This window comes from Bubalus kerabau, chromosome 21 (genome assembly GCF_029407905.1).
Source record: "Bubalus kerabau isolate K-KA32 ecotype Philippines breed swamp buffalo chromosome 21, PCC_UOA_SB_1v2, whole genome shotgun sequence".
Classification (NCBI taxonomy): domain Eukaryota; kingdom Metazoa; phylum Chordata; class Mammalia; order Artiodactyla; family Bovidae; genus Bubalus; species Bubalus kerabau.
The window spans coordinates 40,021,040-40,037,744 of record NC_073644.1 but is presented as its reverse complement, the minus strand read 5'-3'; the positions used below and the strand labels follow the sequence as shown (position 1 = coordinate 40,037,744).

The following is a 16,705-nucleotide window of genomic DNA, read 5'->3' as shown; positions in this document are numbered from 1 at the left end:
CGTACTGAGAAGAATGTGACATCAGTTCTGTCATATCCTTCAAGGTCATATACCCTATATAATCACAGGAACATGTTAAGAAAAAATTGAACAACAGTCTAAATTACTGGAGTCTTCAAAAATGTCAAGGTCATGAAAGTCAAAGACAGAATGAGGCAGGGGGAGAGAATGATAAATAAATGTAGTAAAATATTAGCTATGGTATTTATGTGAACGGGATTATTTGTATGTATTCATCTTACAGCTTTTAAAAAGTCAAATTATTTCAAAATTAAAAAGAAAATAATTTTCTGCTAATTAAACCGCCTGTGTTCTGTTCCCCATGGGGGGCTGGTGTGCAATGGCTGCAGAGAGCGGCCTTCCCGGTCGTGTATGCCACCTGTTATCTGTACAGGGAACTTGGGGACAGCCCTTTCCAGTGGACAGTCACAACTGGCATCTGGTCCCAGTCTAGGCTCCAGACAGGTATGTGTGCTGCCTTTGGAAAGACCCAGGGTGAAGTGGCCAGGGTCCACACCAGCCAAGTCATAATGTCCATCCACACCAGCCTGCAGAACAAGAAGCATGTGACTGAGGCCCTCCGCAGGGCCAAGGTCAAGTTCCCTGGCCGCCAGAAGATCCACATCTCCAAGAAGTGGGGATTTACTAAGGTTCATGTGGATGAATTTGAAAATATGTCAGAAAAGCGGCTCATCCTGGACGGCTGTGGGGTCAAATAATCACTATTCATGGCCCCTGGACAAATGGCGGGCCTGCACTCATGAGACCCTCCGTGTTGTCCCCTCCTTCCTCAAGCCCACCAATAAATCCTAGTTTCCTGTCCAAAAAAAAAAGAAGAAAGAAAGAAAAGAAAAAATACTCCTAGAGAGGAAAGGCTTAAAATAGTAACATCAAAAGCAAGGTAAAATAACAAAGATCAAAACAATTGGGGAAAGACTGATTTTATCAAACACAAGATCAAATGTAAGATATATAATAATAAATAACCAACCAATGTCACTGAGTGGAACTGGAAACTATGACCACCCAACTGGTCTGTGACAAAAAGTCGAAACTGGAGGAAGTTACACAAAGGCAGATTTCAGCCTGACATGAGATAGAACGTTATGACAAGCAGTGATGCTGTCATTAAATGCTTCAAAGGAGTGAACCACCTGGAAGCGGTCCTATCACCACACTAATCAGACGATGGCCAGGTAACCATCTACAGAAATGCTGTGGGGGGTGTTCCTCATTGACTGGGAGGTTGAACTGTATATCTAAAGCCTTTTCTGACTCCAGGATTCTTGGAACTTGTAACTGGAACAATATCTATTTTACTGTAATGATGTTAGTTCTGGAGATAAGTGTGTCCCTAGGAATTCAGAAGAAATGTGTAGAGTGAGGTAAAAATGTTAAGTGTAAACTGAAAGTACAGGGATCATTTCTGCCTCCTGAGCACGTTCCAAGTTGTGCTGAGGTTATCATTTTGATTATACTTAGTGCAATTTTATTGTGATTCCTAGACTTGCTATTAAATAGTATGACATTATGGATAATATTTAACTAGTAGTGACTTTCTCTTTTAAAAAAAGCAGTGCACCTGAAATTTTAATGTACATATGAACAACTTAGTGGCCTTTTAAAAATGTACACTTGAATTCACATTTTGGCTTAGTAGTCAAAAGTATAAAACTTCTAGAAAAAACATAGGTGTAAATCACAGTGGTATTGGCAATGATTTCTTGGGCTTGGCAAAGATTCCTTAAATCTTACTACATGATATGCAGAAAGTAGTTTATATTAAGCAATAAATTTGACCTCATCAAAATTTAAAACTTTTGTTCTTCAAAAGACACTAGTAAGGGTTTCCCTGGTGGCTCAGTAGTGAAGAATCTGCCTGCCAATGTAGGAGACACGGGTTCCATTTCTGGTCTGGGAATATCCCACATGCTGCAGAGCAACTAAGCCTGTGTGCCACAGCTATTGAGCCTGTGCTCTAGAACCCGGGAGCCACAACTACTGAGCCCTGCACAGCAACGACTGAAGTCTGTCTGCCCTGGAACCCGTGTTTGCAACGAGAAGCCACCGTGATGAGAAGCCTGTGTACCACAGCTGCAACTAGAGACTCGACCCCATTTGCCGTAACTAGAGAAAAGCCCAAGCAGCAATGAAGCATGCTGCTGCTGCTGCTAAGTCATTTCAGTCGTGTCCGACTCTGTGTGACCTGAGACGGCAGCCCACCAGGCTCCCCCATCCCTGGGATTCTCCAGGCAAGAACACTGGAGTGGGTTGCCATTTCCTTCTCCAATGCATGAAAGGGAAAAGTGAAAGTGAAGTCACTCAGTCGTGTCCGACTGTTAGCGATCCCATGGACTGCAACCTCCGCCCATGGGATTTTCCAAGCAAGAGTACTGGAGTAGGTTGCCATTGAGCAATGAAGTATAGCTCCCCACAAAAAGTATAAATATGAGACTAGATTGGGAACTTAAAAAAAAGGCACATTAAGAAAATAGGGCTTCCCTGGTGACTCAGATAGTAAAGAATCCTCCTGCAATGTGGGGAAACCTGGGTTCAATCCCTGGGTTGGGAAGATCCCCTGAAGGAGGGCAGTAATCTTGCCCAGAGAATACCCATGAACAGAGGAGCCTGGCACGCTACAAACGGGGTCGAAAAGAGTTGGACACAACTGAGTGACTAAGCACATTAAGAAAATGAGAAGGCAAATCACAGACTGGGAGAATACATATACATAACATATATGGTTGATAAAAAACACATATGCAAAGATATTTAACACCTTTGCTCATTAGGAAACTGCAAATTAATATCATAGTAGATAGAACCACATACCCTTAGGATGGCTGAATTAAAACCATACACCTGTGAGTAAGGACGTAAGCAGCGCATACACTGCAGGTAGGAACCACGTTAGGAAACATTTTCTAAGTTTCACAAAAGTTAACTATGCACCTGCCACATATGAACTAGCCATTCTACTCCTACGTGTTTACCCAAGCGAAATGAAAGGGTATACACATAAACATCTGTACATGAAAGCTCATAATGACCTTATTTATAAAATAGCCCAAACTATAAACAATCCAAATGTCCATCAACAGGTAAATGAATAAACAAACTCAATAAATACATACAATGGAACCCTACTCATCAGTGAAAAGGTATGAACTATTGCAACATGGACCTCACAGCTTTATGAAAGAAACAAAATTGATTCTGTTTATAGAAAATGCAAACTAAAGGAACAGAAAGCAGATCAGTGTTTGCCTGGGGATGGGTGTCAGGTAGGGGCAAGACGAAGGACTGCAAAGGGCCACGAGGGAACTTAAGCAGTGATGGATATATTCATTAGCTTGTGAGCATGGTTTTATGGAAGGATATATATATATATATGCCAGAACTTAAGAAAAGTTTAAGTCTGTGTCAATACACAGCAAAAAGTGCAGATTTTGATTTAGTAGGTTTGGGGTGGGGCCAACAGTCTGCATTTTTAACGAGCTCCCCAGTGATGCTGATGCTGTTTCCATACTATGTTCTGAGTGGCACAGCCCTGAGTATGCATTTTGTCATATATATATACCATCCAAGTACACAGTAGATTCATATGGCTGGTACCATACTGGTTAGTGTAGACACAACATTTCCACCATTGAATAAGGTTCTATTAGATGTCAGAGTCAAGATTCTTGAGTACATTGGTAACCATTAATCTTGCCATACCTATTAATTATCTCCCAGTGATGACTTGTCTTTGAATGGACACTCCAGGCTGAATGCCCCCTCCCTGCCCTTCCTAAAAGACATTCCATTCTGTACTTGTGTGTTTAATTGCTAAATGGTGCTCAACTCTTTACAACCCCATGGACTATGGCGCACCAGGCTCCCTCTGTTCATGGGATTTCCCAGGCAATGATACTGGAGTGGGTTGCCATTTCCTCCTCTGGGGGATCTTCCTGACCCAGAATCGAACTTGTGTCTCCTGCTTTGCAGGCAGATTCTTTACCTGCTGAGCCTCATTCTGTATACTGCTTATGCTTCCTTTTATCATGCTTTTCACTCTGATTTGCATTAGAGTTGGAATAAAAAGAATAGAAAGTTCAACTGGAGGTGGATGCCAGTTCAAGGAGATTCCCAACAATTTAGACCTGTCGAAGAAGCTTCTTTTTAAAAAAATTATTTTGGGTCTTCACTTCACTGCAGTGGGCGGGTTCTTAGTTGTAGTGTGAGTGCTTTCTCTAGCTGCAGTGTGGTCTTCTCTTGTGGAGCACGGGCTCCAGAGCTCTTGGGCTTCAGTAGTTGTGGTGCTGGGTTAGTTGCCCCACAGTATGTGGCACCTTAGATTCCCAACCAGGGATGGAACCCACATGCCCTGCACTGTAAATCGGATTCTTAACCACTGGACCACTAGGGAAGTCCCTAAAACCTCTTTCCAATGTGACTCCCTTCCCATCCAGAACATTCATGTTTCAGGGCTCCTGTGGTCAGGATTGAGCACAGGTTCAAGAAGTTGAGGGGGGCTTCTGCCACTAAGAGGCATGGCCTGAGGTAAATCAGAACTTCTCTAGGAATAAATTTTCATCTCTAAAAAACGAGATTGTTTCTTCTGATTCTCACATTCCACATCCTTCGGCTTTGAAAAATTCAGAGTAAAGACAGCATGGATCCAGAAATTTAGTTTCTCAGCTCTGGCTAAAGAGTGGGTCTGACCAATGTGTCCAGAATGATTAGGAAAGGTTTTCAGTCGGTCAGTCAGTGCCAACATGTGTAGTTTACCCCAGGGGCTGGCAAACTTTCTGTAAAGGGGTGGATAGTACACATTTTTGGCTTTTCAGGCCATCTGATCTGTCACACACAATAAATTCTGCTCTTTTTTCTTTTTGGCTACACTGTGTGGCATATAGGAGCCTAGTTCCCCAACCAGGGATTGAACCTGTGCCCCCTGCATTGGAAGCACAGAGCCCCAACTACTGGACCACCAGGAGAATCCCTAAACTTTCGTAGGGGGAAAGCAGTCACAGATGACTCGTCAATGAATGGGTGTGATTAGATTTGGCCTAATTAGTTTGTTGATTCCTGTTTAATTATACTTTAAAATTCTTGTACTCAAAATACTTATTTTTCTAACCATGTCAAGTTAGGCAGAGAAATCAGGGGAAAAAACACACTGCATTGAGGCAATTTATTAACTCCAGGTACATAATACAACTGGTCTTTCATATCTAAATATAACAATCCAACAAGTTACCATAATTTCAGGTTCTACATATCTAAAGTTAATGAACTAGATTTAGAAAAGATATAAAAATACTTCACGGGCTTGGGAAGATGTGGTCATGAGACTTCATTGTAAGGAGGGATATAGGATATGCTAAAGATTTTTCAGACCTACAAAGGACGTTTCAAAATTTACACTGTTAATAAAGTTCTTGCTTAATCAACACTTTATCTTCATTCATCAAGAGCCTGAATTAGAGCAGCTTTCTTCTTGTACTTGTCTCCAATCTCTCTGATGTTTTCCAAGAGATCTTCAGATGCGTATTCTTTATACTCTCTATCATTTTTAGCAATCTGCTCCTCAAGGTGTTTCTAATGGAAAAATTTAGCAATTGTTAATGTAAAAACATCGATTTCTTTTAAAGCATTTAATTGTGAAATCTATAAATAAGACTGCAACGTTTTTAAGAATAAGAATAAACTGAATACTCTTGCATCTACCTGGTCAGTCCCTCCTGTGTTCCTTTTGTATAGCTATAGCTTATTCATGTACTTCTATATAACATTCTATTGAATGAATGTACCAACATTTACTTATCCATTTTACTGTTACTGAATTTTTGTTTGTTCCCAGGTGTGGTACGCTGAAGTGACTCCTAAAAGCTGTCCATAGATCACCAGAACCTATGAATGCTATGTAACATGGTCAAAGGAACTTTGAAGATGTGAACAAGTTAAGAATTTTGAGAAAAGATTATTCTGCACGATCCTGGTGGGGCAGCGTAATTATAAGGGTCTTTGTGAGAAGGAATCAGCTGTGTGGGAGTCAGAGAAGGAAGGCATAAGGACAAAGAGAGGTTAGAGAGGACAGATGATACTGGGTTACTGGCTTTGAAGATGGAGGAAGAGACCACAACCCAAGGACTACTTGTGACTTCTAGAAGGAGTGCAGCCCCAAGGGATCATTTTAGACTTCTGACCTCCAGAAATGTAACCACTCAAATCATTTTCTGGTCTGTGGTCCAGATGAACAATAACTCTTGAACAAGGAGCCACGAAAGGTTACGGAGACACTGAGTGGTGGAACTAGGAAGACGTGGGTAGAACCCAGGTTTTCTGACGCAGTATTGCAGGGTGCTTTTCTTAGCTTTTACCACTAAGCAGAGAAGAGCACTGGCCAGCAAATGAGCGGAAGTTCAATGTCACTCAGGAGAGAAGAGGGGAGAGAAGATCACATGCTCTGTTGTCTAACAAATGAAAACCTTTTAATGTGATATTATGAGCTCCCCCTCAACTTTATCTCCTAGTGAATTTCTAAGGACCTTTAGATTTAGCAATTTATTTTAGTTTGTAGGCTCTGCACAGCAGGTTGCAGGGATAGTTTTATTGTTAAACCTTCACGCTACTTGAAAGGTGGAGATAAGGTAAATTTCATGTTTCCAAAATACTTTATTCTGTGTTTACATACATGAAATTAACAAGAAGGAATGTTAAAAAGAAACATCAGGCTCAAAATGGAATCACTTTAGCTAAGCCTACATCACTAAGGTGGGACTTAATGCTCAATCGAATTGCAGTTTCAACCTTCCCCAGCAATGTCATCATAACTGGTCCTTCTGGAATTTCCTGGTTGGCACCAGTGAGGTCATCTGCCGAATAGAACTTCTGTCCCACAAAGGAAGGTGACCTTGCCACTTTGCCTGAATAACCCTGTTTAAATTTATGACTTCTCTGTCCCACCCCCTCTGACTTTTTAAACCTTGTCTTTTCTGGAGCTCCTTTTTATCTGCCACATGGGATGCTGCCCAAAACATGAATCACTGAATAAAGCCAATTTGATCTTCAGATTGACTCAGTTGACTCTTGCTTTGTAATAGGAAAAATATTTGTCATTAAAACATGCTCTTTCATCTTAATTACATCTTGTATGTACTAATGTTTTTGGTGTGTAGAATATGGCCTGCCACATCATTATAAACTGTTGGATGTAATAAAATATCATTGTATATTGCTTATGCAAATAAGACAGATTACTTATTTTTTATTAAGGGCTATGCTATTTTTTGTATTTATATTATAACTCAATGAAAACAAACATGCCTTAAGGAACAAGAAGAATAACTTAATCAAGTGACAAAGTTGCACAACCTTCACCACAATCTTTGTGCCCATCTGCCCTTATTCCCACCCTAGCCCCTGGCAACATAAATCTACTTTCGGCCTCTGCGGATCTGCCTTTTCTGGACATTTTATATTAGTGAGTCATAAATATGCGCACTTTTGCATCTTGCACTGAGTATCATGTTTTTGACATTCATTCACGTTGTAGCATGCATGCATCAGTGCTTCTTTCCTTTTATCGATGAATCGTATACCAGTATATGGGTATATTATTCATTAGTTAAAAACCTATGTAAAACAGATTACTACAAAACACACACTGCTATGTAAGACTCTTCTGATAAATTTTTACTAGATCATATTCTCCAGGGAAATAAAAATGATCATTTAATTTCTATAGAAGCAAAACAGAAATATATCAGACTTTGAAAAAGCTTTCTTAGATTGTAGGAAAGACTTTACACACTTACCTCCACAGACCCGACATGTATAGCAACCATCTCTAAAAGACGCTGCAAGTTATTTCCCACTTTCCGTCTCTCTTCAGTTGTGGTCTGCACGACTAGTTGGTATCTGTAGGACAGAGACTCTTGTTTGAACTGTCTAGGAGAAAACCTAATATGTCAGCTCTTGCTAGCTCACTTCTTTTCGTATTTCAATAAAACCAGGCTGTGGTTGTCTATGTTCTGCTTACTCTGTGTCTAATTCACAGAGGTCCAGTTTGCAATCAAACAGAAATAAAAACATTTCCAAAGATCCCATGCAAATAACAGCACCGAACAAAACCAAACCTTCATGCTTTAACAGATAAAACTTGGGAGCATACTGTTTACCTGAGTCTCCAAAAGGATTATAAATGTAAATGCTTTCAGGGACAAGACACTAAATACAGATGAAGGAAGGAATTGGGAGTCCTACTTTTAGGCATTTGGATTCAAATTATAAACAAAAACTATATGCCCCAAACACCTTCACCTGACTTTTCTATTCCTAGGCTACAAGTAAGGAAACAGAGAGATGTGATTTTAAGGATTATAGTGCCAGACTGAAAGTTTTTTTTTTAGTTTTTTGAGTGTATTTGAATATAAATTAACATAGAGCCTATGGATTATAACTATTCCGTTCTCTTCTGACTGGAAAGGTAACAGGGGACAACAGCTGTCATGGGAGAAGAATGTACCATCCAGGGGAAGTATCTTAAGCTGCTCTACTTCATTCGGTTCTACTCACCCTCCTCCCCAGGCCAGCTCTATAATGTAAAGCCAAGCAAATAAACCAGGTCTAGTTTTATAAAGATGTTAAATAATTAAACAGAAAATACACATCACAGATTTTGGCGAGATGAACTTACTCCCGCTGAATAGCATCTAGCTCATTCATAGCCTCACTGAGGCCCTCGTTAACTGCGCTCTCCAGCAGGTGCTTGTGTTTCTCCAAGGACTCCAGCTCATTGGCACATTTTTTGTCCTCTTCCTCAGCTTCCTATCAGGATAAAGTCACAGTTATGTTTTTTCAATATTCACATTCTATATACTCCAGGGGGATGGAAAAAAAAAACATTTATGTCAAGCATTCAAAGAAATCAGGTTGCATCATCATTTGTATTCACAGGACTGTTTACTGCTTTACACGTGGTAGGACTTTAAATGGTCTTTGGAAATTTTATACTATAAACGTAAATGTGACCTTTCGAACAGGCCTATACTGCATTCATTTAGCAGTAATTTCAAGCCTGTATATAGGAAATATACTGAATCACAAATGTAAATATATAGTAGTAGTGGAGTATTAAACATGGTCTATGGTAAAATAGCACAATTCCAGAAAAAAGTTCTTTAGAAAAAAAATAACTCCTTACAATAAACTTTGGACAAGAAGATTACTGTAGACAAGATATAGGATATAGCTCAAAGATTTAAGCTTGATGTCGGAACAGGTGCCTAGTCCATTAACATGGCTTTGGAGAACCTAAACAAATGGGCAAAACTCTCACCTTCACTTTCTGTTGGTAAAGATCATCCAGCTTTTGAACTTCTTCTTTCAGAGTTCGTACACTTCTCCTGCTTTCTGTGATCATCGTACTTAACTTGAGGAATAAAACTTTGGTTGAGAAATCATAATTATACGCCAAAAAATTTTTAATAAGTTATAAAACTTTTGTATTATCAACCAACTAACTGAACCATTTTGTTTCTTCTAGTTCTTGTGTACTTTTACCTTTCATGTCATACAAATTTAATTTTTTTCCAAGAAAAGTTAATTTCAAGAAGGCATTTAAAAAAAATATATAATATTTAAATGTAGAATGGTATAGTAGGGCATTAGTTAGGAATAAAAAAATTTGGCTTAATTCTCAGTAAAATAGATACCAATATCTGTTTTTCTATTTTTCTGTAGCTATGAGAGTCCTTAAATATAAATTGTTTTGCTCTCTAGGTTTTTATTTCTCTTTCATTTAATGGATAGGTTTTATTTATTTTTAAAATTGGAACATCATTTGCTTTACAATGTTGTTAGTGTCTGCAGTACACCATGAATCAGCTGTACGTATACATACATCACTTCCCTCCCCCACCATCCCACCCCTCTAGGTCATCAGAGCCCTGAGCTGAGTTCCCTACAGCAGCTTCCTACTATCTATTTTACACATGGTAGTGTATTTATGTCAATGATACTCTCTCAATTTGTCCCACCCACTCCTTCCCCTGCCGTTTTGAAGTCTTAACTTTATTTAGATTTTTATCTACTTTAGTTATGTGGCTTTCATTTGTGTGTTCACTTTCTGGGATGTTAAAGAGAACTACTCACACTGATTTTATTTGATAATATTTGCTAATTGGTTATAGGCAATGCATTCTTCCAAAGAGTAATCAAGTTAACGTTTAATCTTGTTCAAGTTTGAGCTTTAAGATCTGCTGAAACCAAAATGGGGAAGAAAAAAAGTGTTCCTTTAAAAAAAAAAAGTGTTTCTTTCATTTCCTGTTGACAAGTGCTGATACCAGTTGATATTGGTAATTAATACAGAATGTTTTTCAGCTAGATCAAGAGGATAGTATTTGCAACAGGAAACAGTAGTTGATGTCTTTCTTTAAAAGGATTATTCTACACATACATAAACTTAAAACAAAACATATGATTTGGGAAAAATTTAGTGAAGCTATTGTTATTTGGTAAAAGGTAGGATGGTAAAATGACTAAACTTATTTAAGAAACTTGCAGTATAGTACTGTCTTTTTTTTTTTTCCTTGCACACAGTACTTCTCATTCAGTCATCCAAAGATCTTGAAAGGGACATTCCTTTCCTATTCAAGAGAGAGACAAGTGGGCTGGAAAGAATGCAGTTTACTCAGGATCATTCAACTAGCATATGCCCAGAACTCAAAATGAACTCCAAGGGCTTTTTCTACATCACTCGCCTTTCACATTTTAAAGACCAGTTACTGAAGCTATAAACTTTGCTTCCAATCTAAAGATGCTACTTCTGAAGCAAACAAACTGTTTCATTAAATTCACCTGCAATAAGACCAAAATCGACACTCCAATAACCAGAACTTCTACTAGGCCCTTATGGTTGGTCAAATGTGTTTACTTTTAACTGAGCAGCGCTTCTTGCCATGTCAGTTTTTACCAATTAGACATTTCCTCTCCCCTCTTTTGATTATGAGTACACATTCCATTGCAATAAACAGGAGAGGAATTAAAAATAAGTCGCCAATGCAACTCCTAACTATTAGTATTTGACTTCCTCCCTCTGTCCCTTGTTTCTTAGCTCTCAAGTCACTTATAAACAAAGAAATCATCAATCAGATGATTTTTTCCTTCTATAATTGACAGAAGCCACCAGACTGGAATTCCATCACTTCTTGCCTCTAACCAACCAACCAACACGAGACCCTTCTTTCTTCCTTCCAGTTAAAGGATGCAGGGCACACATTTTCTTCATGAAGAGAAGTAAGCTCTTCAGCTCTTTTCTGGATCTCATGCCTTTGTATTTCTTCATGGACCACATTCAAATCCATCAAGGTCATTTGTTCCTGCTTTTTTAAACTTCACCCTTTTCCCGTTGAACTCTCCCCCTCATCTTCAAAACCAAATAACCCTCTCCTATAAAAACAAAACAAGAAAACCACACACCAAAACCAAAAACCTTTCCCACACACCACTTTTCGGGACAGTTTCACCAGCTTTCCGTGGATTCAAACATCTGCAATAGATTTGTAGCAGCCCATGAAGAATATCCTACTCAGATTATAGTATCTTCCTTTTCACCATTTACACTCCACAGTAACATACTTTCTGGCTCCTCTGGTTCATGTTGCTTTTGCAAATGTCAGGAGGAACATCTTTATGATTAAAGCCAATGTGTACTTTTCAGATTTAATCTGAGTAAGACCTGTGGTTACTGACCACTCCCTATTGAAACTGTCTTCCTTGGTCTCTAAGATCATGGAAACTCCTTGTTTCCTCTTTAAGTCTTGGGGGTGGGGGTGGGGGTCCTTCTAATTCAGTCAATTTCTCTTTCTCTGCGTGTACTTTGGACATTCTCCTAGTAGTCTCTCTTTGGCTGTATTCTCATTTGCTCACTTGGGAGAGCTCTCACTCATTCTCATACCTGGGGAATCTCCTGGCTGTTAATTACATGCAAGCTAAAAATACCTACCTGTATCTATATTATTTCCAAACTCCAACTGCCTACTGGACATTCTCTACTTTGATGTCCCAGAGACCTGCAATGGCATATCCCAGGCTGAAATTCTGTTCTACAACCTTCTTCGTATTTTTCATAAAAGTTATAGAATATTGTCACTGACAAAGAATCTCTTTTTGACCAAACTACTCAGGATCTTCTAAACTCTTCTCAATTAGGTTGACTTGGGCTTTCATGTTTGTCTCTGCGTTATCCAATTTTAAGCAAGAATCCTGCCCAAGTCACTTAAACCAGAATCTCCCATCCTGAATCTCTGATCAGATTCCTTATCCCCTGCCATGCTCCAGGTGATGACTTTTCACCTTGGCCGGCCTTCAGAAAGAAACCTATTAGGATGGTGCTTAGACAGAATACCCGATTCTGGTATTTCCAGCTGCTGATCCCCACCCTGCCCCTTGGCTATCAATTCCCACTTTTCTTTGTTGCCTTTGGGATAAGCCCTCTCTCACCTACTACAAAACTCCACTGTAATAGCCCCTCTTGAATGTAGTCTAACTTACCACTGCTAACAAGTGTCATAAGTAACTTTTCTTTAATATTGTATACCAAAGCTGGACTCCCGGACATTGTTAATCTCCCTCTCTTCCTTAACCTTCACTAAGTGGATGGCTAAATAATGCTGCTCGAATCTTTTTTTTTTGGCAGTGCTGCATGGCTTGCAGGACTTTTAGCTTCCCGACCAGAGATCGAACCTGGGCCCTCAGCAGTGAGAGCTTAGAGTCCTAACCACTGGATCACCAGGGAATTCCGTTTTAACCTTTAAATCTGTGTTCTCCGTCCTCACTGCAATAGCGTTGGTTTGCCTCCTTACCATTTACAGCTCAGGATACTGTTAGGTCTCTTAATTATATGTCTCCAGTCGCACGTACCTCCTAAAGTATTCTTCAGAATGTCAACACTGTAAGCTTACTAAGATACACAGGTTTTATTCCCTTGCTTAAAAAACCTTCAGTGGTACCTGCTGCCTACAGAATAAAAATTCTACCAGTAAGTAAGAACAAGTAAGCCTCTTCAGAATTAGGTTTTTGTTTTTCCAGGCTTCTTCCCTATCCTACTTAGACTCAAGGTAATTCTTTAACACGTCATGGTCTTTGGTGTCCGGGCCTTCAGAGGCAGGTATGTGTGTCTGTGTTTGTATCCGTTTGTGTATCCACTGGCCAACTCCTACTTGCTATTCACAACTCAGCTCATCTACCACCTCCTTCAGAAAGAACTTATGCTTATCTTAGGTAGGTGTATTGAGAATCCACAACATGCTGTATTTATACTCCAAAAATCTTATGAATTTGTTATAATTGTTTTCACGCCCACCTTTCCAAACAAATAAGAATTCACAAAGAAAGATATATCACCAACACTGATTATAGTACAGGCATATATAGCAGACTCTTAAAAAAATACTTGCTAAACAAATTTTAATTGCTAATATTTAAATTTTATACTTTATCCATAAGTGTGATTGGTTTTTCTTCTTTTGTGGTATCTTTGTGGTATGAGGTTAAACTAGTCTTATAAGCAAAATTTCTTGAAGATAGATTTTTGTATTACTTCATAAGTTAAGTAAATTCCCTACATATTTATAGTGTATCCATTTCTCATTTTTTCTTGAATGGTTTTGGGGATTATTTTAAAGTACTTATCAGATTGATTAGTTTTGCTATTCTGTTTAACCTTTACTATTTCAAACTGCTATTTTATCTTATGCCATCTTAACTTGGTTAAACTACTTGTCAAATCAAAAAATAGTTTTAGCACCCTAATGTTCACTGCAGCACTGTTTACAATAGCCAAGACATGGAAGCAAACTAAATGTCCATAGACACAGGAATGGATTAAGAAAATGTAGTGTGTGTAGATACACACATATATACACACACACACACCATGGATATTACTCAGCCATTAAAGAAAATGAAATAATGCCATCTGCAGCAGCAAGGATGGACCTAGAGATTGTCATACTGAGTGAAGTCAGACAGAAGGAGAAATACTGTATGACATCTCTTAAATGTGGAATCTGAAAAGAAATGATACAAATGAACTTACAAAACAGAAACAGACTCACAAACTTAGAAATGAACTTAAGGCTGCTGAGGGGAAGGATGGAGGGAAGGGATAGTTAGGGAGTTTGGGATGGGCATGTACACACTGTTATACTTAAAATAGAAACCGACAAGGACCTACTGTACAGCACAGGGAACTCTGCTCAATGTTATGTGGCAGACTGGATGGGAGGGGAGTTTGGGGGAGAATGGATACATGTATATGTATGGCTGAGTCCCTTTGCTGTTCACCTGAAACTATCACATTGTTAATCGGCTATAAAAGTTAAAAATAGTTTCAGGTTTTAGTCTCTCAAGCATATGACATCACCGATCACTCCCTTTTTTTCTAGTTTTATGGAGATATAATTGACATATAATGTTGCACGGGTTTACATGGGTAGACCTATGGCTGTTTCATGTTAATGTTTGGTAGAAACCAAGGCAATACTATAAAGCAATTATCCTTCAATTAAAAAAAAAAACATTGCATGGGTTTAAGATGTACAGCAAGATGATTTATGTATATATTGTGAACTCTCTGGTCCATGGAATTCTCCAGGCAAGAATACTGGAGTGGGTTCCCTTCTCCAGAGGATCTTCCTGACCCAGGGCTTGAACCTGGGTCTTCTGCATTGCAGGCAGATTCTTCGCTGTCTGAGCCACCATGGAAGCCCCTTCTCACTTCCTTCTATATGCTGTGAATTCTTTACCACAGTAAGTTTAGTTAGGGTCACTCTTTCTTCTTTACTTGACTATTACAGTGTATCCTCCCTCTTCGGATTATTCTCCAACTATTCCGTCTACTTCCTTCTTTGCCAATCTTTTGCCACTTTCTTCTACACATTCTAAGAAATGTCACCCACATCCCTGGCTTCACACCCAGTATCCTTTTTATGTTTTCAATCTATTGCTTCAACTTCCTTTTGGTTGTCTCTCATGGAAAGCGAGCTCAACATCTCCTGCACTGCCCTGGCCACTCCCAGCCTCGCTTTCTTCCTAACTTACGCTGCCCACCCCAGAAAAATGGAAGTCACTGTTGCTCCTCCTTTCTCTCCTAGCATTCATTCAGCCACAAAATGCTTGGGTCCTGCCTCAACATTTCTTCAACCTGTCCCCTTTCTTCGTTTCCTCCCTTTATGTCCATAATTTCCTACTTGAGTACTATAGCTTAACCTCTTAATTTCAGTTGCCTTCCCTCTCAGTCACTTTATTCTACGACCAAAGGAGTCTTGCAGAAAAAAAAACAACAAAAAGCAAATCTGATTAGCATAATAGCATATGTTAGTCTTCTCTGAATGGGACTTTGTATTTCATATAAGCTTTGGTTATATTGATCTTTGGGACATTAACATGGTGCCTAAACTATAGTAGGCATTTCATAATTGCCTCCCTACCCTGCCCAAATTTTCCTGCCTATAGCCTTTAAAAAGTTTCAAGTAGTCTGAAACAGATTTCAGTCAAGAGGCTCCTACTGCTTGACATTCATACTTTTTTGAGTCTTCAGGTTTACTGCCCACTCCAACCAGAGAGAAACTGTACTGAAGTGGGCTAAACACTTCACCTCAAATAACCATCACCACTGGGGCACACCCGTTAAAGCAGTCCTAATTCTTATCTTTTCCCCATGATAGTCACAAAACCCACACATTTGTAGAAGCCCTAAATTACAATACCAATAGTATCATGAAACTCTTCACTTATCTAACAACTTTTTCTATGTGTGGGAGGTGTGAAAAATTCTAATACAAAGTAAGTATTGATGAAAATTTGTTAATATAAAAAAAGTGTGCGTTACTTTCAAAGTTATTTGTGAAATGCATAGATTTTATTTTCAGATGAGAAAAATTTAACAAGCTTCTATTCTCAAAAAAGATAGGATTTCTTTTATATCTTAAAATCTGTTAGCCAGAACACATAGTTTTCAAAGAGTTGAATTAGCTAGGGGGTTGCTTTAATTGTTTGGTGTTATATAAACAAATAGGCTTCCCTGGTGACTCAGATGGTAAAGAATCCACCTGCAGTGTGGAAGACCTAGATTAGTTCCCCGGGTTGGGAAGATCCCCTGGTGGAGGGCATGGCAACTCACTCTAGTATTTTTGCCTGGAGAATCCCCTTGGGCAGAGAAGCCTGGCGGGCTACAGTCCATGGGTTTAAAAGAGCGACTAGGTACTAACCATGTAAATAATACCTTTTGTTTGTATTTGAGGAGTTTTTAACTTTTCTTAATCAACTATAACAATGTTTACCCTACCCTAAAGGTTATCGAATACAATAGTCTTCTTTCTCAGCTATATTGGTGATTGTATGTTTCAAGTATCTCAGAAGCAGGAATTTTCTGAACCTACTTTCAGAAACAGAATTTTATAGGCATTTAAAATTGAATCTCCCTGAATTCCATGGTCCTGAATGAAGAATCTGGTAAACGGAAGTCTCTTACCTATCATTGCTAGTTAGCTTCTAACTGCAAATGATATATACTCACTTCTAAGGTAGTCATTTCAATTTCCTTTTATTATAAAAACAAATATTACTAAATCACCTCAAGTTATAAGAGGTAATTTGCCATTAGAAAAAAAGGGAGATTTACTCAGTTTCCTATCACTTCATCATTAATGAT

General features: G+C 38.9%; 1 protein-coding gene and 1 pseudogene across 1 annotated transcript in view; one reads left to right on the top strand and one right to left on the bottom strand.

The window, feature by feature from the left end:
• The first annotated feature begins 287 nt into the window (after window positions 1-287).
• On the top strand, window positions 288-411 carry LOC129636375 (uncharacterized; annotated as a pseudogene).
• A 4,754-nt stretch (window positions 412-5,165) lies between these two features.
• NDC80 (NDC80 kinetochore complex component) overlaps window positions 5,166-16,705 on the bottom strand; it is a 33,614-nt gene continuing 22,074 nt past the window's right edge. Inside the window, exons 14-17 of the mRNA XM_055559719.1 lie at window positions 9,329-9,421; window positions 8,687-8,817; window positions 7,806-7,908; window positions 5,166-5,586 (exon numbers count right to left, since the gene is read on the bottom strand). Of these exons, the coding sequence (XP_055415694.1) occupies window positions 5,449-5,586; window positions 7,806-7,908; window positions 8,687-8,817; window positions 9,329-9,421 (465 nt within the window). The 3' untranslated portion in view covers window positions 5,166-5,448. The remainder of the gene's footprint in view (window positions 5,587-7,805; window positions 7,909-8,686; window positions 8,818-9,328; window positions 9,422-16,705) is intronic.